The 22,664-nt window shown below is 50.4% G+C and overlaps 1 protein-coding gene across 1 annotated transcript; it reads right to left on the bottom strand.

The window, feature by feature from the left end:
- Window positions 1–4,268: 4,268 nt before the first annotated feature.
- Window positions 4,269–16,678, bottom strand: RCN1 (reticulocalbin 1). The gene is made up of 6 exons (XM_058546196.1): window positions 16,335–16,678; window positions 11,872–12,065; window positions 10,723–10,901; window positions 8,958–9,018; window positions 6,274–6,473; window positions 4,269–5,399 (listed from the first exon to the last, which is right to left on the bottom strand). The coding sequence occupies exons 1-6, from the start codon at window positions 16,571–16,573 to the stop codon at window positions 5,292–5,294; spliced, it is 981 nt and encodes a 326-aa protein (XP_058402179.1). The 5' UTR covers window positions 16,574–16,678; the 3' UTR covers window positions 4,269–5,291.
- Between the last annotated feature and the right edge of the window lie 5,986 nt (window positions 16,679–22,664).

Here is a 22,664-nt window from a genome sequence, read left to right as displayed (position 1 = left end):
CCTCTTTCCCGCTACCCACTCTGCATGTCATCCCAATGGTCCTGAATTTTCTTATTACACCATGCCACAATGTTTTTTAAATCGTAGTACATTTAGCAGTGGTTTCACCTAGAGGCTCTTAAGTTGGAGGCAACAGAGTGGGGTGATTAAGAGGGTGGGGTCCTCCATTAGGCCTGGATTTGCATCCTGGATCTGCCATTTCTAAATAGGGGAACCACATGTTCCAGTTTGCTTAGGACAGTCCTGGTTGTCCCAGCATCATGGTAGGCAGGCTCGCCTCTAATATTTGTAGGCCCTAGTGGGAGTAAGAATGGAAAATGGTCCACAGGTCTGTCCACCACTTTTCTTCCTACCAAAGGGCTGCATGTCATGTGTGGCCCCCCGCAGGCATGTTTACGCCAAATCCCCCAGCTGTACCTTGGGTCCTTTGGGCCTGGATGTGTGCACATCTGTGGCTTTGTCTGCCCTTTGGAAGACCCCCAGGTGGTGCAAACACAGGCTCTGGAGGAGACTCGGGCAATTTGGGCAGAGAATTTAGGGTGCCACAGGGACTTGGAGCATGACCTAGAAGCAGAGGTTGTGGCTCTGAGTGGGCAGAACCCTTTGGACTCCTCCACCCAGGAGGAAGATCCCAGCCACAGGAGGAGCAGAGTGGATCCTTCCAAATCCCAAAGTGAGCAGGACAGGTGGCCCAGGATTTGGGGAGGTACTCATGAAAACTGCCCCCTTCATTGGCAAAGGCATCCTGGTCTGGATAGTCAACTATACAGTCTGCTAATCTCTGAGTTGTGTAACTTTGGGCGTTATTTCCCTCTCTGGTTCCCTCATCTGTAAAACCGGAAGAATGGTTCCCAGGAGTGCTGCTCAGCAATGTTCTCACATACACCCCACCCCTGAGCAGCGATGTTCTCACATACCCCCGAGCAGCACTTCCTGCTACCGTGAAGGTCAAGGGGCCACGTAACTTGCTCTGACCAACGAAACTGAGCGTGGGTGACATGGTCACTTCTGGGAGTGAGCGCATTTGCTTTCCTGTGCTTGACTCTACAGTAGACGTGAGTGGATGTGGAGACACACTGCTAAGCCCCCACACCGCAGCTGCCGTGGACAATTTCCCAGAACCACAACAGACTTTGCAAAAGCAAAAATTAAACCACTGAGACGGTGGGGTTGTTGGTTACCGCAGCACAACCCAGCTTATCCTCTTTCCTACGACTACCAACCTTGTAGGGTGGTCGTGAGAGTTACACGAGAAACGTCTGTAGGTCCTCGGCATAGTGCCTGGTGAACAGCCGTTAGTATTTTGTGTGTGTGTGTGTGTGTGAGGGAGACCAGCCCTGAGCTAACATCTGATACCAATCCTCCTCTTTTTTGCTGAGGAAGACTGGCCCTGGGCTAACATCCGTGCCCGTCTTCCTCTACTCTATGCGGGACACTGCCACAGCATGGCTTAGCAAGTGGTGCGTCGGTGTGCGCCCAGGGTTCCGAACCGGGGAACCCGGGGCCGCCGCAGCGGAGCGCACGCACTTAACCGCTTGCGCCACCGGGCAGGCCCCCAACAGCCGTTAGTATTTATGTCGACAAGAAGAGATGCTTACAGGCTCCCACTGCACAAACGCCTCAAGGTAGGAAAGCGACCAGTTCTCACGTCCGTCTCTCCTGTGCCTCAGTGGGGCCTGGACAGTGTTCTACTTTACACGAGAAGATTAGAGAGGTACCTGAAGCACCCGGGATGGTGGGGTCCCAGCCTCGGACCCTGCAACTGACCAGAACAGAGAGTGCAGATGGAGCCCTTGGACACAGCTCCAAGTTCGTGTAAATCTCGTGAGTTTAAGTACTGATGACACAAACTTTCCGCGGCTCAAATGTTTAATCCTTCATTGTGAGCCAAAGCAGGGAACGTTACGGCACTCATGGGCTTTCAGGGGGCAAGTCTAGCACTGTAAACTCGTTTTAAGACTACAGAGAGACCCAACCTCAGCTGCATGTACTTGGAGGATGCCAGGTTTTATTATAAAGGTGGCAAAATAAATCTAGAAAGACTTAACAGCAATTCAGTGGGCCATTCATCACGTCACTCTGTGAGATGTTTTTGCTGAGCCGCTAACGAGTAGCGGTGTACACTGTTTGCTGGGCACTTCTGAGCAGATACGGTCCGTGCCTTGGTAACAAGAAGCAACTATGATAATAAGAGCAGGTGAAGACGACCTTCAGGTGTTGCTGACTCTCTAACTACGTTTTTGCTACACTCGAGTTCATCTGAAACCTACAGTAAGAGACAAGAGGTACAATGTGCGTTCATGCTTTGCTTGGACAGATTTTGGCTCCTAGCAATTAATGCTTTCAGTCACATTAAGCATATAAATAATGCTTTGTGACATTACAGTATTTCCCATTACAGATCAATTTTGTAGCAATTATTCATAATCAGACTTGAAATGTTACCTAGAAACAAAATATGTTTTCCCTGAAACAGTCAGACCCTATTAGAAACCTAAGGCTTTACACATCACCATGCTAACAGTTATTGCCCCTAGCGAAGGTTTTCTTTCCTTAAATAGTGTTAAATTCAGCCCCAGAAGCACTAGTCTCTTTGAGGGTTCTCTTCTTATGTGCACTGACTTGAAAGGAAAGACTTAGGGCTCAAAATACATTTAACATCTTACTACGTATAACTTAATAAATCAACCAGTATTCTCTTTTGGGGGAAAAATAACGTTAGCACCTTTTAAAAGTGTTATGCTTATAATTAGGTTACATGATGATATTTTCTCATTTTTTAAAAGACAAGTTTTCATTGCTTAAAAATAGATGTCAGCCTATTTCTAGGTAAGAGGAGTTACTGTCACTTCTTAACCACGTAATCACACGCTGTGCGTGAGCAAAGAAATAACGGGGACGTGTGTGAGGCTTGAGATTCAGGGCAGGAGAACCACGCGCTGAACAGTAGAGATCTGGGGGCCAGGAACACCAGGAGCTGAGTTGTGGCCCTGCTGTGCAATCGCTGGGAAATCTTCAGCAAATTACTTCTCATTCAGCAAACGTTAGCTAATTCTTTATTTTTTACAGAACGTTTTTTTTTTTTCCCCTGAGAAATATTCTCTTTGATGAAAGCTGATAACCTCTCACTCATGCAGCACATCATCACACAGCACTTGTGTGATACAGGCGAGGCTCTAGTGCTGTCGGTCCTGGGAACAGCAAAGACAGACCAGACTGTTGCTCCCACAGAGCTTATGTTCTGGCTTGGGGAAGATGGCCCACAGAGAAGATAATGCCAAATAGCGCAGTTGGTTGAATGGTGGTCCCCAAAAGATATGTCTACCTCCTAACCCCTGAAAGTTATGAATGTGACCTTACTTGGAAAAACAGTCTTTATAGATGTAATTAAGTTAAGGATCTCGAGACGAGATCATCCTGGATTTCCCAGGCGGGCTCTAAGTCCAGTGACCAGTGTCTTTATGAGAGACACACAGAGAGAGAAAGAAAAGGCCATAAGACGGAAGGAGGGACTGGAGGGATCAGACACAGTCCAGGGACGCCTGGAGCCACCAGAGCTGGGAGAAGCCAAGGAAGGATCCTTCCCTGGAGTCTCCTGAGGGGCCGCGGCCCTGCCAACACCTCGATTTCAGACTCTGGCCTCTAGAACCGGGAGAATACGTTTCTGTTGTAAGCCGCCTACTTTGTGGTAACCTGAATGGCACCCTAGGAGACAAATATAAATGGTAATACGCCCCAAGAAGAACATAAGGATGAAGCAGGGGCTCAAATGGGGGCTCCTGTACGGCGTGGAGTCTGGAAGGCCCCACTGAGGGAGCTCCATCTGAGTTACCCAAGGCTATGGGAGATGGGTGTTCTGAATCTGAGGGGACATTAAGTACAGAGGGTCCAACCTACGAATGAACATGGTGTGTTCGAGGACCAGAAAGAAAGTCAATGAGGCCGGCACACGGGAGGTGATGAGGCAGAAGGGACCAGAGCCTGCAGGGCCTTGCAGGCCTGGGTAAGAAGTCTTGATTTTCTTCCAAGTGAAACCTATCTCAGAAAGATCTTACAGTTAAAATGACCTGCAGGTTCCCTAACTAGCATCCAGAAGGAAGGAAGCATAGATTTATTAAATAAGTAAATAGGAGGATATTCTGAACATTCTAATAATTGGATTTAAAAAACCCAGAACCTTTATAATCTTACCCATGTAATCCCATCCCACTATTTAATTCTATACGAACGATAATGTCATGGTACAGGTGAAGTCGAACACCACAGGACACAGTGGAAAACCCTCAGAGGGATCCTTTATTTCCTTCACTTTCTACTTATAAGGTGGAATTTCAACTTGTGAAAGCTGTTTCTTCCATTCAGCCAATGGCTTGGAACATCTCTGTCCTAATTCCTCGTGCAAGCAGTCCCCGGGGCAGATCCCAGGCTTGGAGTCAGCAGGGTGGATGCACTGGGCTCTACACGAGGCCGGCTGCCCTGGGGCCCACTCCCTCCCTCCCTCAGTGATCAGCAAGGAATGGGCTGTATTTCTACTCACTTGTTCAAAGATCAGACCTACCTCATTTACACATCAAGAAAATTTTCTCAAGTATAATAGTGTTTACCATTTTCCTGTAGTTCTTCAAACGCCCAACTTTCATCTTTTCCCTACTTCTAAAATTCCTCTGTTTTTCACATTATCTTTCTTGATTGCTTCTTCTTGTAAAAACAAAAAATAAAGATGTGGGTCTGTTGTGCACATTAGCAGGTCCGTGCAGAAAAATGCACAGAGGCTTCATATGCCATTTACAGTAACAGCTCCAAGTACAAAGTCAAGAGAGAAGAACCTCAAGTATTAGACTTGCTCTGAAATAAGCCTACTAGGATGACACCACTGTAGCTTAACCAGAATTTCCCCTCCCCAACTATTCACCAGTGGCAGATGAAAAAATCCACAGTTAAAATACATAGTCACTCCATATACTGTCCCCCCAACTTCTGAATAACAGTGGTTTTCCAAATTTTGTTCCTCTTTAGTTTAAATTTAATGGAAAAAACTAAAAAGTCATGTTTTAGCAATTATCCTCATAGAGCACTGCAATTTACCAAGATTTTCATGTGTGTTTTGAGAGAAATCTTACTGAAACAATAGTGATGACTATTTTCCAGTAAACATTGAGTGAAAAACAATTTTAACCCCCATCTGATGTTATACACTTGCTTTTGGGGACACAGATGCTGTGAATGTGAGAAGTGCAGCAACCGTCCGGGACAAGGCAGGGAGGCCCGCGACAGCCGCACCTGGCGAGGGCTCAGAGCTCGTCGTGGTTCTTGGTGAGGTCCTCCCCATAGTTGGTGGCTTGGCTTCCCACAAACATGTTCCAGTTCTCCAGGATCTCCTCTTTCGTCAGCTTCTCATCCTGCAGGACAGGAAAAAGTGCTGTCACGACCCGAGTGACAGTGCAGCGTGAAGCTCATGTTCATGGTTGGCAACATTTGAAATCCCACACTTAATAATTACGAAGCTGCTGGGTACCTCCTTCGTCTACTGTTGCTGCACTGCCAAACCCCAGACTGGAACAGCCTCCTGCTATAAAAGCTGTGCTAAACTGTATCAGTGAGTCCCCAAGGAATTCAGAAGCTAGAATCTAGTTATGTCGACACGCAGTGCTGGCATTCCCAAAATGGGCCTCAAAGAATTCCACTCTCCTTTTATGGCCTGACTGCAAAACTCGACTGTCCTCCAAGAATTTGGAGCAGTGATCAAAATGGAAAGAGGCAGGACTTCTTTCTAAATCTTGTTTATTTATTTATTTGGATATTTATCAATAGCTGTTGAAGAGCTGGGCACCGGAGCCAGCAGTGTGAGCTTGCCTGAGGATGCCTGGGTTTAATGGGCTGGGCTTCCTTCTGCCTGACACCTCACAGATGTTTGATAAATATCTGCTGACGCAACGAATGGATGAATACGCTCGTCCTATGGCAACACAGGGTATATTTCTTAAATCCATGCCCTGCCCACAGCAAACGAAGTTTCAGGTTCTGCAGTCCTAGGAGATGGGAGTGGATGTAAGTGTGTGGCCCCGGCACACTGTCTGGGAACGTCTGGGCCTAATGAGCTCACTGTGGGCTATCAGGGCCTTGGCTCAAGCTTACAGGTCTCTAAGATGGGACAGGAATGAGAAAAGTCATGGGACACACGCGGCCGCCCAGGGCAGTGCCACCCCAAAGACACAACCAGTCTTACACAGACCGTCTCCCTTTAAGGACGGGTTCCAGAAGAACGTGCGATACCTTGTTTTTGTCTGACTCGTACACCAGGTGCCTGGCCTCAGCCTGCGCGTGGTCGTAGTCTTGAGGGAGGATCCAGTGGCGAATCTCATCTTTGTCCAACTTCCCATCCTTGTTCAGATCCCGGAACTCATTGAACTGTTCCCGTTCTGACAAAACCCAGTCTGGCTCAGGGCCGTTCTCCTCGTGGGAAAACATATCCGCTAGAAGGGAAGGCGGTTCTTGGTTATGAAGACAAGTGGGAAGATGCAAGGCAGAGGAAACAGGACTCCTGTGTTTTGGGAAGGGTGGCGACCAATCAAGAGACCCAACCCAAACACGTGGTGGGCGGGTTCTGGGGTAGCAGTGCAGTGATCCACGCACTGTGAAGGCTGCTCCTTGGAACAGAAAACTGAGCTCAGGAGCCAGAAGATGAGTCCTGGCTCTGCACTTAGTTCATCGACTGGGATTAAGTTCCTTAGTTCAGTGACCAAGTCTTAAGCGGCCTTGTCTGTAAAATGGAGATAATTTATAAATCACAGGGTTATTATGAAGCTCAAATGGAGCACTGTCTGTGAGTGCCTTACACAGCCGGAGCTGGCACCACCAGGGGAAAGCCAGGACTCGTGACCAACACCAGGCACCCGCTGTGGTCCAGGCGCGGGACGAAGTACTTCACAGGCATCTTTTCACAGGATTCTCCTAACAGTCCCATAAAGTAGGGCTTGTTACAATCCCACTTTACAGATGAAACACAGAGGCAGGGCCTTACCAGCAAGTGTGAGCTCGAGCTGCACGGGCCGTAACCACTGTGTTTACGACTGCTGTTTCTATCACTTGGAAGGGCTTTCACACATCTCATTTTATTCCACCCTCACGACAATCCTATACGATCTTTACCTTTGTTTTACTAAATGGCAGGGAGAGGAAAAGAAGACAAAGTGTATGCACTGTTGGCTGAGAGACCACATCTTCTCAGAAAACGGAGCTACCCTGTGGGCAGTTTCTCTTTAATGGAAATGTCAGGTGGTACCGGGAGCAGGTGGCGAATGGAGGGGAAAGAGAGGCAAGAGCCTTGGTTCAGCTGCAAGGTGGACCCACACCTGATGCTGGCCCTGTTTGAGAGAGGGCTGTCACGTACATTAGTGAACTCGAGCCCCCTCCAGTCCTGCAAGCATGGGCATTGCGTATTCCTATTTTACAGATGAGGAAACTGAGGCTTATTGTGGTTACACGGCTCCCCAGGGCCACATGGCTAGTGAGTGGAGAAGCCAGGACTCCTAACGCCAATGCTCGTTCCACTGTGCCACACAACCACCGCTCTTCCCCTCCTTCCCGCCTGAAGAGAAGCCTCCCCCATAAAGGAAGCCACTTGCTGGACAGTCCATACATCCAGCCTCTCTGAGTGCAAGTCGCTCAGAATTCTGTTTTCAAGCACAATGCACCCCCCGGCCCCGCCCGCCCAGGGTAAAGAACAGAATGTTTCTTTTAGGCAAAGCCGCCCCAAGAGTTTTGCCCCAGACTCTGCAGCATTTCAATGCAGAGTTCAGGAGGGCCAGAAGAGCACACACTTTTCACCAAAGTACTACACTGCTTGTTTGAATCCGTCAGCTTCGCCAGCCCAATTCCATCACCACCGTCAAGGGGAGACGTCCATGACTCTGCACTGTCCCTTGCATGCACCAGGCAAGAGGAAGGGTCTGCTGCCTGCGCTGGCGCGGGAGCCGACAGCCTCTGTTACCCTACAGAGACCACGATAATTACTGTCACACAGACAGACGGAGAACAGCGTTCGGTCCTTCGGAAGAAACACAACCACAGACCAGAGACTGATGGCAACTTGGGCTCTGGTTTCACGTTGAAAGGAAATTAACTGCCTCTACTAAACATGTGTACAAAAATCATCCATATCCCACCTTCGAATGATGTTCCAGTTTTACTTTGTTGAGACTTGGGAAAAGAAGAGGTGTTGTGAGAAGGCAGCCTGCGGTTGGAGCTGTGTGCCAAAGCACCGAACGGGCAGCCAATGAGGATCAAATGGAAATTTCCAGGTTGTCTGCTCCAGGCCTTTCCGCTTGGGGGGCTCCTGGCTGCTACGAAGGGCTCGACCAGCAGCCCAGGTGTGCTGACCTGAGCCTCACTCAGCCAGTGCTCAGCACCTGAAGACATCCTTCTTGATGTAAGTGGAGCCCCACAGAACAAACGCTAGAATGGCTCTCCCGAAGAGAGGATCAAACCCAGAGGCACGAGACGTGCATGAGTCACAGGGTTTACCTCTCTAGGAGGGAAGGCCTTTCTGCAGAGCGCCTGGGCACATACAGTTCCGCTGACCACAGCTGTGTCCACTCAGAGCTGCCAGGCCCCACCGACCCACAGTCAAATTTTAGTCCTGAGACTGCCTGCTCCAGCCTCACTGTAAACCTCTGGGATCCCCAATCCCGGTGTGATGAGGGGCACCTCTCAGCCCTTTCAGAGCCTGGAGGCAGGGCCAGCCTTTTGTTCCTTCCCCACTGATGAGGTCTAACAATGCCTCCCTGACACTGCACCCCCAGGGCTGCTGTGACGAGTCCCTCCCCCCAGAGGTCACCGAGTGACACCTGCAGACTTGCAGCTATTGCTAAGAGAGACGTCTGGGGAGAGCAGCCAGGCACGTGGGTGGAGGCGTGTGGCCCAGTGGGACACCTGAGCAAGACACAGGCTGCACTCACCAATGTACTCGTCCTGATCCACAAACCCGTCCCCGTTCTTGTCGATGTCCTCCAGAGTTTCCTGGGAGCAAAGGAGAAAAGAGAACCCAAGATAGCTACGTGCTCTGCGTCAATCTGAGAATCCTAACTGCTGTCCTTCGGCTTTTAAGGCTGAACTCCCAGTGACTCCTGCTCTTCTTACCTCCCTGGGCATTTGTTCTTACCTGTAAACAATGGGCAGTGGCCATCCCTCCTCCCCCACCCCACAATTTTATGAGCAGAACACTCTCTTCAAATGAAAATATACCTGTAAGCCCAGAGGCTCTGATTCTGTCTGGAAGGCCTGTCAGGCCACCATTGCCACCATCCATCCAAACCATCCCCTGGGCACCGTGAAGAACCCAGCCTGAGAACCACTGGACTAGAGATAATCACAAAAATAGATTCCAGTGCCAACTGGACTATGAACACTGAGCTGGTGTCAGAAAAATATGAAAAAGTGGGCAATTAAAGTAAATAAAAATATATTTGACTTTTGAACATATTATGTTCTGTATTTAGTAAATCTGACTTCTTAATTCGGTTATTTGCTAGGCTAAATAATCAAATGAGTTTACTGCCCATTGTCACAGCAACTCAAAGGCATCCTGGGTTGAAGAAAATAGCTAACCTGAGAGCCAAGAGCCAATCCAGAGGCACATAACCCTCTTGTGGATAACTCCCCATCTTCATCATCCTCTGGCAAACTAGCTATTGCTAAAGGGATGTTGGGTGGTAAAGAGGAATGATTCTAAGAGCCATTGCCCAGTCCTTAGGGTCATGTGGCCATGAGGACGAAGCATGAGACAAGAGTGGACCCATCCACCAACTGGATAACTAAAATAGTCCAAGCTAATTATAAACAGAAAGTTCAGCCACTTGTTTCCCAGCATCGAAGCTGGTGGAACTGGCTTGGGGTATCTCCCAGGAAATAGGTGATGGCATTTAGTGTACTGTCATGGAAAATGAAGACATGTGGGACCTACAAGACACTGGGGGAAGCAGACTCACTCAGAGGCCCTACGAGCACAGCTATCCCTTAAAGCCCAGGGTCTGAGCCATCACCCTCCCAAGACCTAGCCTTAAGGGTAGCGTCCTCTCCAGCCAAGGTTTTCCTTTCAGTTTCCGCATGGTTTAACAATCCACTGCATTCCACTTGAGTCTTTTTCTAGTTCCCTCAGAGCTGAAAAATGGGATGGAGACTAGCTAGTTGTTCATTAACCCCATCTGCTCTTTCTGGGCTCACATTTAGACTGTTCTTCCTGCCCTGTCGTATCAGGAGGAGCCCGTGGAGTGTCCAAGGGAGGGACGGTGCATTCCTGGCTGCAACAGTGCAGGCAGATGGCGCCTTCTCCTTACTCCCTTTCCTTCCCTTTGTCTACCAGCAGGTTGTTGCCAGGATGACCTTGAAGCAACAGGACGGCAGAGTACAAGATGAATAGCCCGAATAGTACCTGACAGCACCTGGGGAACTGCCCGGAGGGTCAACCTGACGGGGGCCACCCGCACTGGCCTTGGTGTAGGCAGGAAAAAAGCTTTGATTGTGTAAATGGCGAGGACTGGGGCTCTTTGTTACAGCAACTAGCCTGCCTGACTGATTTCCTAGGTCGACAGGTATTCCAACACATTCCACGTCAGAGTCCTTCTCCCATTCCCCTCAGGCTGAGGAACGTTCTCTTGGAAGAAGGGACAAGACACTGGTACAGCCTTCACCCTGGACTCTTCCAGTCCAGGCTCTTTATCTTACCAGAACCACAATTTCCTTCATGTGCTCGAACTCCTCAGGGTGCAGAAAGGCGGTGAACTCCTCCCGGGTGGCAGTCTGGTCCCCATCGAGGTCTGCAGCCTTGAACCTTCTCTCGTCACGAGGCAGCATCTTTTTAAAGGTGTGATGATCTGAAGTATCCTGAAACTCAGCTGGGTTTCCTGCAGGACGTGGCACAGATGTGTAAGCTGGGCCGCTAAGACAGACACTTCCTTCCAGATCACTCATCCGTCCTGCCCACATGGTCTACAGACGACAAAAGGTCCTGACCTGCGAGTTCTAGGAAACGTTTTATTTCAGGATGCCCCTGTCCCTTCATCCCCCATAATCCAGACCCGAATGGCTCATCACGTGCCTTGCAGCAAGCGCTTAAAAGCACATGCTCCAGACCATCCAGTGCCCCACTTCTCTCTGCAGAACCTGCTTTCACGTCACTCTTTGGTCCAGAACACGCAGAGGCTCCCCAGTACCCACGACATTGTCTCTAATGCTGCTGCCTGGCTTTCACAATCTGCCTTCATCTGGCTGTGACAGTGTGCATCCTCAGTTCTCCACAGACCTGTCTCCTCGCTGTCTCCCCCACACACCCCGTGCGTCTGTGCTCTGGGCTCTGCACACACTTCTCCTTCATTCCACCAAATGAGCATGTGTTACATCCAAATTCTGCCCGCTGCCAAATCCACTGCTGCATCCCTGCCCCTCTGGCTGACCCATCTGCCCCACTTGTCTCTCTCTCCCCAAATACATATCCATTTTTTCAAGGCCCAGCTCCCAAACCACCCTTCACCAGGAAGTCTTCCTTGACTGCTCCTGCCCACTTGGTCCTTGATACCTGAAATTTGGCAGCATTTTGAAACTGTACCACAGACACACTTCCCCTCTGCCTTGTCCTCTGTGTGTGCCTCTGAGACGGTAAGCTCAGGCTGGGCAGCAACCTCAGTCATTTCTATTAGACCCCGACCCCTCCCACCACTCACGACCCACGACTTCATGCGGGTGAGCAGAACAGGATGTTACAGGACAGGTCCCATCTAGGAGGCTGTGACATCTCCCCGAAGGGGGCAGATCAGAACTTGTGATTACACAGATCGAGAGGCCCCGCTGTGTAATCACTCCCGCAGCACCTCTTACCCAGGTAGTAACCGTAGGTGGCTTGTTTGTACTCTTCCCAGGAAATTTTATTGTCTTTGTCCCGATCATAATCCTTCCAGACTTTGGCGACATTATCGTAGATGTATCTTTTCTGCACCCGTTTGATCCAGGTTTTCAGCTCCTCAGAGGTGACAAAGCCATCCCCGTCATTGTCGATTCGATCAACAATCTTCCTGTAGTAAAAACCCACAAGGCCATTATCAAGACTTGTATGATCCTGATCCAGAAAAAGATCAAACACCTGCAGAACCCAGAATGCATAAACAATTGAAATAAAATCACTGACCCGATGGTGCTGGAAAGGATCTTAAAGTTTCTCTTTTCCAAGGATGATATGCCTGCCCCCACTCAGTGCGAATGGCAGACACTGCTAGTGGATCATGCCCGTGTCCTGAAAAACCTAGCTGTGGCCTCAGAATCGTTCTCAACACGGCTCTGCAGATAGACATGACCAACTGATGAGAGCTGATGTGTCAGATGAAACCTGGCAGACTGCCCTGAGGTGGTCTAACTCCCTCATCTTAGAGTGATGGTAACTGAGGCCAAGAGAGACTGGGTGACTTTTCCAAGACCACACAGCTAGTGTTTGGTACAACTGGACTAAGAACCCATGTCCTCCGGCTCCATGTCTAATGCAGAAAATGGAAATTCTATGTAAACCAAAAGACAAGTGAGTTCTTTATTATTTTTTTTTTTTTTAAAAACTCACCACTTTGGACTCAAAGACTTGAAACTTAAAGCAGGAGGAGACCAGATCTTGTTGGACAATGCACAAAATGTCAGGGATGAAAGAGCCTTGGCATGATGGAGCCTCTTCAAGAAACTTGACCAGCCGAGCAGCTGCAGGAGCCCAGACCCTTGCTCTTAGGGTGAAGACTCCTTCAGCCACTGGTGTGTCCTGCTCTGCTGGCCCAGGTTCCAGCAATTTCCCACAGGACTCCACTGAGGTGCCCCAAACCCTCGTCCAGAGTAAGCTTCAGGCTGGGAACTCACCCGCGTCCATCTCTAGGCCAGAGGGCCCCAAGCTGGGGACACCATCCCTGAGGGAACTTCAAAAACACCCAAAGCTATTTCCAGGGTTTAGAAAGTTTTAGCCTGGTAGTCCATTTACCTGGGACGAGGTCATATAGGCCAAATGGGGATTTGTTTCTTCGCTTTGGGCTGGAATTCTACCAGCTCAGTGGTGAAACTTGCTTACTGTGAACAGAAGTTCTGATTGGCAGTAACTCTTTTAATTTATCAGAAATGGGAAATGAATTCATTAGTGCTTAAGTCTCCATCTCCTCCTGACCTGGGCAGCTCAAGCTCCTTTTTCTCAGGAAAGTGTAAACATTACTAACAGCTTTAATGTGTCCCTTCATGTGCAATTTTAAGAGGTCTCAAGACTACAAGACTGAACCTCAAGCATCTTCAGGCTTCCTTCCAGGAAATCACAGCCAGACACAGCAGAATTCTTTCAACGCTGTGCAGTGTTCAGCCTACCTACTACGTGCCAGGCACTGCTCCAATCCTGGGGGCAAGGTTGTGACATGCCCGTCGGTTATCCAAAGCCAACTGAAGACAGAATCTCAGACCAGCAGAGACCTAGCGACGCCAGGCAGTGTGCAACCTTCTTTTGTGGAAAGGATAGCATCTAATCTATCCAAACACACACCCAGGACATAGCTCAGCTCGACACACAGTAGGAGCTTAATAAAGATTTGTTGGAAGAATAAATAAGATCTTAACCTCTCTCTTCAAAACTCTCAGGAGTGAGATATTGGGAAAGGCAGCCAAATGTAGATAAAGCTACACGCTGTCCTCAGAACGCCTGGATCCTGTCCAAGCTCCCCTCCGAGTGTCAGTTTCCCAGCTGTGAATCGGAGCACCTACTTTACCAGGCACGTTGTGAGGAATGAAGGGGAGAACGTGTGCCTTCCTCACCAAGCACGATAATCCAGACCATGGGGGATGCAGAACTCAAGAGAGGGCCAGCAGGGACAGAAATGAGCAAAGCTTCCAGTGGAGCCTGGGGCGACCGGGACGTCCCTGCCCACCACCAACGGGGCTGCTGACTCTGCTGGCCAAGGACCGCCTCATGGGGGCACCGGTCCACAGGTATCAAGAGAAACCAGAAAGCAGTCTGTATTGAAATCACTCATTTTAAATGTTGGCAAGTAATTTACATTTTTTCTAAGACAAGAGTGGCATGTCTGTGACTGCCTGTGGCCTGGGTCCCCACTTTGCAGCCCTCTGGCAGAGGTGTCTCCAGGGGCCTTGGAGTGATCACGTTTTCAGGAACCATGGTCAGGTGATGGTGACACAGTTCCCGGATGCAGCCGTGCTCCTCACTCAGCAGCCCAGACTTGGAGGGGACTATTGTACCAGGAGCTGTGGACGTAGGCAGCTTCTCATGCTCTGCCCTGTCCCACACTGCACCTACCATTTCCAGCCCTCTGCCCCCCACTCCAGACTCTAGCCCAATTTAACTTACGGGTAGAGGGTATGTCCACTACCCGTGGTGGCTCAGGCCCGAGACCCGGATGTCACCCTGATCCCTCCCTCCTCGTCACCCTCCCCCCCTCCGCCCCGAGCCCAGAGCAAGCACTGCCACGTATGTCAACCCCCTCGTGTGTCTGGACTCACCCTTCCTGCCGTCCAGACTGGCCGTGCCCGGTTCAGGCGCTCATGGCCCCCAGCCCCTGGTCTCCCCATTGTGCCTCAGCCAAGTCCCCCACCCCATTGCGAGTCTGACTTTCCCAACAAGCTTTTGGGGTGAGGACATTTCGGCTGTGTACAGGATAACATCTAATCTCCACCTCTCAGAGCCTGCCCTTGGTTTCCCCTCCACTCCCACCTCCTGCTTCATTTTCCCAACACCCCTTGTCCCCAGAACAGGTTGCAAAACCCCTGTGACTGGGCTGTTCTCTTCAGAACTGCCTTCCCCGCTTGTATACCTGGCAACCTCCGAGTCATTCCACAAGCTCTGACCAGGTGACACCCCAAGCCCCCAAACCCTCTCTCCAACCTGAAGCCCCAGGGGCTCCTTCTCCTGGATTGGTCACTGTGGTCTTCAGCCACCATCACAGCAACTATGTGTAGTGTCTGCTTGTGTCTCTCTCCCCACATTTGACTGTAAGTACCCTGAGGCCTAGAGCATACCTGCTAGGTATCTAATGCCATGGCTGGCACACAGCAGACATTCAAATGTTTCTTGCATGAACAGATGAATGAAGTTAAGGTGTTTGTACAAGGATCAAACCCAGGCCAAGTCCATCAGCGCTTGCTGTCTCCTCTAGGCTCACTGGTCATCATGAAGGCATGACATTGGAATCTGTAGGGCTGCAAACTACAGAGTTCCCTACTGCAAACCCCAAAACCTCTCCTCCTTCTCCCAGGTGACAGTGCTGCAAACGGCTGCCACTCAGGGCCCCAGAATAAACCAGTCTCAAGTGTCTCAGAGCAGTACAACAGACTGACCTCTTCAATGGCCCCCATTGTTAAGTCCCAAACAGAAGAGAAAAGTGCTTCTCTGCAAAATAAGAGGTGATTGTTTGGAGGTGACTTTGAAGTTCAAAGATCTTTTTATCAGAGCAGACAGATGGTGCACCTACACAATAGGTATAATTTAGCCTCCTATTCTGACCAACCACATTGCCTGTGGCAGCCCCATCAGCTCAGAGATGGCTGTGTTCTTTTTTATGTAGCAGGACAAGCCCGGGGCCTGATGCCCAGCAGGCAGGGCTACTGGGGCCCTCCCCAGCCCACCTCCACCAGGACCCCAGCTGGCTGCGGATTGATTCCTCTGCGGAGGGGGTTTCCAGAAGCCTTTGCGCAACGTCCCGAGTGTCTCCCAGGGCCGCGGAGCGCGGGCACGGAGATGCACCAAAGTTTTCTTTCCCAGGTTTGGTTCCTGACTCAACTGCCTTCCGCAGTGACATTCACGACCCGCCCCACAACACCCTCCAGCTCTGCCCTCAGTTGCCAGAAGACTGGGCACCTCTGCAGATATCTGCTGGACACAAGCGGGGGCCCAATTTCCATTAGTACCCCCACCGCCACGCCCTAATGCCCCTCCTTTCTCAGTAACGGGACTGTTACATCCCTACTTCAGATTTACTGGGCGACTAGGCAGACAGCAAGAACCCCAGCCCGAACCAGGGGCCCAAGAGAATCTAGCCTCTCCTTCGCCTGCCCTCTGGGCTTTCATCCACTTAGGTTCATCCTTGAGACCTTAGCAGGGTCTCAGCCCTCCTCTCCGGGAACTCTGGAGTGTGGGAAAGAGCCCACGTCGCCAGAAGGCCACCGCGGACAAAGAGGAGTTTATCCACTCCCTCTCCTTTCTGGGGCCACCGCGGGGAGGGCGTGCCCTCCCGTCCTGGCCGCCGCGGCCGCCACGTTCTCGCCTCCACGCGGGTCGGCGCCCGTGTCCGCGAGCCCCTGCGACCCCCGCGCGGCCTCACCCCAGCCGGTCCTTGCTCTCCTCCGAGCTGAGCTGGTCGAAGGTCTTGGAGTCCTCCTTGCCCAGGAAGGCCTCGTGGTCGTACTGGAAGCTCCGGTTGTCCTCGGGCGGCCGCTCGCCCAGCTCCGAGTCGGGCCGCACCACGCGCTCCTTGCGCACCGTGGGCTTGGCCCGCAGCGCCCGCGGCCACAGCAGCAGCAGCAGCAGCGCCAGGAGGAGCGCGGGGCCGAGGCGCGCCATGGCCGGGGAGGGGGCGCCGGGGCAGGCGGCTCGGAGGAGGGGGCGCCGGAGGAACGGGCTCGGAGCGCGGGGAGCGGCAGGAACGCCCGGGCCTGCACCGGGGAGGGGAGGGGGCAGGGCGGGCAGAGCGCGGGCGGCTCCGGGCAGGAGGCTCCGGGGCCCCTCACGCGCCCATTGGCCGCCGGCCGCGGGGGGAGGCCGGCCGAGCGGCCACGTCGCCGCCCGGGTGGGGGGCGCGCCTCGGTTCGCGCGGCCCCTCCCCGCATCTCCGGAGGGCGGGCCGGCGCGGGCCGGGACTGGAGGGCCCACAGGAACCGGGAAGTTCTTTGTCAAGCAACAGATGTGCGGGGTGAATTCCCCTCCCTCCTCCCAGCTCCGCAGAACTGAAAGGAGGGAGGCGCCGCCCCTCCCCAACTTCCAGCCGGGAGCCGAATCTCGGCCCCGGATCCGGCCCCAAGATGTGCTCCTAAACAGAATTCACCCCCACCTACCCAAACTTGGAGTCTGCTTACAAACACAGGAGACCCAAGCGGGGGAGGTCGCCTAGAAATGAGGGTCCAAACTCAGATGTCGAAGAGGGCCGAGCAGATGACTTTAGAGGACCAGGGACCATCTAAATGAACGACCCGTGCACTCCAGCTGCCAGGAGTGCGGGCCCCAGGCTCGCAGATAGTCCCGTTTCCCAGAAGAAATCAGGATTTCCGATGTCTGTGTTTTCATTTACAAATGATGGCAACGCCTTTTACTAAAGCACCACGTGACTCAAATGACTCTTGTCCCTGCACTGATCCGGAGTAAGGCCGCCACATGAGAAGCTCTGTAGAACTTGATGATGATGGAACGTTCTGTCTCTGGGCTGTCCTACAGGTAGTGGCTACTGAGTGCGCTCGACATGTAGCTGGTGTAACTGAGGCGTTGAACGTTTAATGTAAATTTAAACTTAAATAGCCACATGTGGCTAGTGGCTACCATACTGGACAGGGCAGGTCTAGAGCAATGATTCTTTTTGTGTCACAGCCTTTTGAGACTCATTGGAAGCCGTGAACCTCCTTCCAGAAGAATGTACACACAGCGACTGGCTTGCATGTTTGATGAAAGTGTCAGAGGACTCGTGGGTCTGCTGGTGCCCGGCTGTGAGCCTCAGGTTGACTGTAGAACTATGGTGTGAGAGGAGAGAAGCCCACCCCCACAGCCCGGACAGCTGTGCTCCCAGCGCTTTCCTCTGTCCTGCTCTGTCCCCCATCCCCGATGGTCTAGAAGAGGTTGCTGGATTGTGCTTCTTGCTGGATGTCAGGACATTATCAACAGCAGCACAGATCCAAATACTCCTCTTTTTTTGTGTGTGAGGAAGATCAGCCCCGAGTTAACATCCACGCTAATCCTCCTCTTTTTGCTGAGGAAGACTGGCTCTGAGCTAACATCTATTGCCAATCCTCCTCCTTTTTTTTTTTTCCCCAAAGCCCCAGTAGATAGTTGTATGTCATAGTTGCACATCTTTCTAGTTGCTGTATGTGGGACGCAGCCTCAGCATGGCCGGAGAGGCGGTGCGTTGGTGCCCGCCCGGGATCTGAACCCGGGCCGCCAGTAGCGGAGTGTACGCACTTAACCGCTAAGCCACGGGGCCGGCCCCAAATACTCCTCTTATAAAGACGTCTTTCAATCAATTAATGAGTAATTACTGTGTGCCCAGTGGGGCCTGAGCACTGGACTGGGAGCTGCGTACACTGGGGGACAGACAGCCATGGTCTCTACAGAGCTATAGTGTATGTGAACAGATACTCATTCGTTCATTCACTCATTCAGTCATTCATTCCGTATACTGAGCACCTGTAAATGCCAGGGCTGTGCTGGATACTAGTTCACTGAGCAGCCACAGATTGCAAATCAGTGTGACAAATTATCAGAGAGGAAGGCATTCAGCATTGTGGAGACAGGACCAGACTTGGGGATGGAGTAGGGAAGGCCTCCTGGAGGAAGGAAGGTCTCAGTGAGACTGCAGGTGAGACAGATAAGCCAGACAGCGGAGATGTGGGTGTGGGAGAGGAAGAAAGTTCCTGCGTGAGCTGGCAGAGAGCAGTGGGGTGTGAGGTAACGTCCTAGTGACCTGCACACCCCTACTGACTGGCAGTGAGATGTGGGGACATGGCCCTTGGTGCCTCACATCACCCCACTGACTTTGATGGGACAAGAAGTGCTGTGCTTGACAACGGACATGCCCCCACTACCAGTCCAAGGCCTGAACTTCCAGCAACAGAGAAGCATGACTCGGGTGTGTAAGAGCTTCCTATTGGGGTGCAAGGGCTGAGGTATGTGGTTTAGGACCTTTGTGTTCATCAGGCAAGCAGGATGCGTTGTTGAGTGAAGAGGAGAAGGAGGAGTGAGAGGAGGCACAGAGAAAAGGAGATCAGAGCTAGAAAAGAGGAGGAGGATGGGGAAGGGGATGGCAAAGCGAGTGGAGATGAGGACACTTTGCTTATTCCCAGCTTTGCCGCGAGCGGGCCAGGCCCCTGGGGTTGATCCAGGCCCTCAGGAATAAGGAGGGCATGTCCTTTGTCTCTGTTCTAGTTGCTTCCTGCCAGACACAAGTGGATTCCCACAGGTAGATTGTTCCAGGTGGTCTTAGCTCCTGTGGGAACTGCCAGGGAATCCCAGCACCACCGTGAGTGCGGAAGAGCGCATGTCATCCCTGGGCTTGGCTACGCGCTCTGCTTCACATCTCACCCTCCGCTGTGCTGTGAGAGCTAAGGCCCTCTCAGGCAGGGGCCAGGGGTCCTGATGATGCAAAACAGGCCGGGCATTTCACTGTGTAACTGCTTTCTTTCTTTTTTTTTTTTAATAATTTTATTTATTTTTTCCCCCAAAGCCCCAGTAGATAGTTGTATGTCATAGCTGCACTTCCTTCTAGTTGCCCTTTCGTTTTTAAAGTTGCTTTTTATTTCTTCCCATGTGCATGTGTGGCTAATTATGTTGTTGTCTCCTAGGTTAATCTCCTTCCTTGATGAGGCCAAGGAACCGGAAGCACGAGGAGTGACATCTAGCGGCGGGTGGACGGTGGCTGATCAGTTAGGGTCTGTGATCTGTGCGCTGCAGGTAACATTATCAACTACAACAGAATCCAGCCAGAAGTTACTAAAACAATAGGAAAACTTTTCATCTCACAGAACAAGATGTCTCGAGTTAGATCACTTTCAGATTGGTTAATTCAGTGGCCTGATGACATCATCAAGGAACCAGGTTTTCTGGGTTTTTTTCACCTTGGTGGGGGGCAGTCAAGGAGAGTTCCCTCTGTTCATCAGGAGGAAAACTTCCCAGACTTCCTCTCACATCTCATTGGCTAGAACTTGTTACATGTCACATGCCTACAGAATCTCCAGGGCTGACTTAGACAAATCTCGATTCACTTCCTGGGGCTGGAAGATATACAGCTTCCTCTGAAGAATATGATAGGGCTCCGTTGGCAGGAGGAGCAAGCCAAGGGCTGTGTCTGTTCAGAGAAATCCGGATTAGCTGCTTTCATGTCTAAAAGCACTCTGAATGTTCTCCCTCCTACGTCTCCATCATCCACAATCACACACACTCTTCAAGGCCCAACTCAAATGTCATCTTCCCCATGAAGTTTCCCTTATACCTCAAATTAGAATTTATCACTTCTTCCCTAATATGCCCAGAGCCTTTGTATCTCACACGGAACCCCTTTCACAGTCTGCTTTGTATTAACAGGTTTGCCTTAGTCTCTCCTAATTCTGAAGTCCTTGAGAGGAAGGACCACAGGTGATTCCTGTCTGTGTGCATAAATCCAGGGACTGGCACGTGTATTGCCTGCTCACAGGAGTTGATCCCATAGGACGGATTTGCTGTGAGGCCGGGGACCATTATTTCTGGTTCATCACTGTACACCCAGCTCCCAGTGTAGAATAATAATAGGTTCCAATTTCTGCTTCTGGTCAAGATGGAGTGAGGGAGGGACTGGATTTACCCTCCCATCTGAAACAAACAAAAACAGACAGAATATATGAAACAACAGTTTTCAAGGCATTGGACACCAGGCAAGGGAGGATGTTGGAAATAAATAAGATGAGTCCTATGATTGCCCCTGTTTACAGCCTTGGTAGCTTGCAGGCCTCAGTGCAGGGAGGGGGAGCCAGGAAGACGCCCAGAGCTGACAAGAGAAAGGTGAGTGTCCAGAAAGACAAAGAGAGAGTGCTGGAAAGCAGATAGCTGTACAGAGGGGAACCCCAGAGACCTGTGGAGGGTCCCCTTGAGCATTCAGTAGAGTCCTGATCAGTGCACCTGTGGCCGAAGAACAAGCTGTCTGAAAGGATTAGAAGGAACAGCGAGTGCCAGGAACAGCGCCTGTCCCCATCAGCCGTACTGGAAAGACTTATAGTTCGGGGGACATGGGGAAGGTCTTGCCTCAGTGGTGGGGAGTAATTAGCCCTAGACCGACCACTGCCCCAGAAAATGCCTCATAAGCATAAAAGCAAGATTTGTTTCCAAGTAACTGAACTTCATCCCACAAAAAAAAGCATTGGAAAAAAATATCCAGCCCCCAGCAAGGTAAAACTCACAATTACTCACATCCAATCAGACTCAACAAGGCATGAAAACATGGCCCATAATGAGGAGAATAATCCAGCAATAAAAACTGGCCCGGAACCAACATAGGTATTAGAATGAACGGAGAAGAACATTAAAACAGTTGTTATAATTGTATTCAATATGTCTAAAAAGTTCAGAAGAGACAAGGAAGATACAAAAAAGACATGAATTGGAAGTTTAGAGACTAAAAATGTGATACCTGAGGTGAAATATACACTGCATGGGTGTGAAGAAAAACTCTACTGTTTTCGCTTACATTACACACAATATTCTTTGAAAACTACCACACTTCACTTCTGAAACTCTGACACCCAATGTGCATGGGGTTTTCCCCAAACCACCAGGCAATTCTGCAGCACCACCTGGGTGTCCTACAGTTTAACTCAATTCTGAAACATCTACCTGGAGATAGAGTCAGATCCCACAGGTTAAGGGCTCAGTCCCATAAGCCTGTGCCCTCCTCCCACTTCAGATGCCAGTCACAAGTCCAGGTTGTTACTTGTGCTTCTGACTGACTGGCTATAGATTGAACCCCCTCCTCAGTTCAATTGGTTTGCTGGAGCAGTTCACAGAACTCAGGAAAACATTTTACTTGATTATAAAAGGATATAACTCAGGGACAGCCAAATGGAAGAGATGCTAAGAGCAAAGATGTGGGAAGGAGCTTGGAGCTTCCATGCCTTCTCTGGACTTGCCACTCTCCCAGAACCTCCACGTGTTCACCAACGCGGAAGCTCTCCAAACCCTGTCCTTTTGGGTTTTTTGGAGGCTTCATTACATAGTCGTGATAGATTAAATCATTGGCCATTGGCTATTAACTCAACCTCCAGCCTCTCTCTCCTCCTGGGAGGATAGAGGATAGAAACTGGGGGATAGGGTTGAAAGTTCCAACCCTCTAATCACATGGTTGGTTCCCCTGGCAACCAGCCCCCATCCTTGGGGGCTTTCCAAAAGTCACCTCATTAACAAAAACTCAAGTGTGGTTGAAAGAAGCTTGTTATGAATAACAAAACATACTTTTATCACTATCACTTAGGAAATTCCCAGGGTTTTAGTTGTTCTGTGGCAGAAACGGGACAAAGGCCAAATATATATTTGTTACAATAAATCACAATATCACAATGGGATTATCAGAAGGTTCAATATTCCAGAATAAAATATTAATGAATCTGAAGGCATAGCAATAGGAACTACCCTAAAGGAAACAGAGAAAAATGAATTTAAAACTGAAAAGAGAATCAGTAATATCCAGGACAACTTCAAGTGGCCTCTTATATAGGTAATTTGAATCCATGAAGAGGAGGCAGGAAACAATTGAAGAAATAATGGCCAAAATTTTTCGAAACTTGATGAAAGCTGTAACCCACAGATCCAAGAAGCTCAACAAACCCTAAGCACAAGAAGCATGAAGAAAACTCCATTAAGGCACATCATAATCAAATTGTTTAAAACCAATGATAAAGAGAAAGTCTTAAGAGCAGCCAGAGAAAAA

The sequence above is a fragment of the Diceros bicornis genome, chromosome 7 (assembly GCF_020826845.1).
Source record: "Diceros bicornis minor isolate mBicDic1 chromosome 7, mDicBic1.mat.cur, whole genome shotgun sequence".
Lineage (NCBI taxonomy): Eukaryota > Metazoa > Chordata > Mammalia > Perissodactyla > Rhinocerotidae > Diceros > Diceros bicornis.
This window is presented reverse-complemented; position numbering and strand designations above follow the sequence as displayed.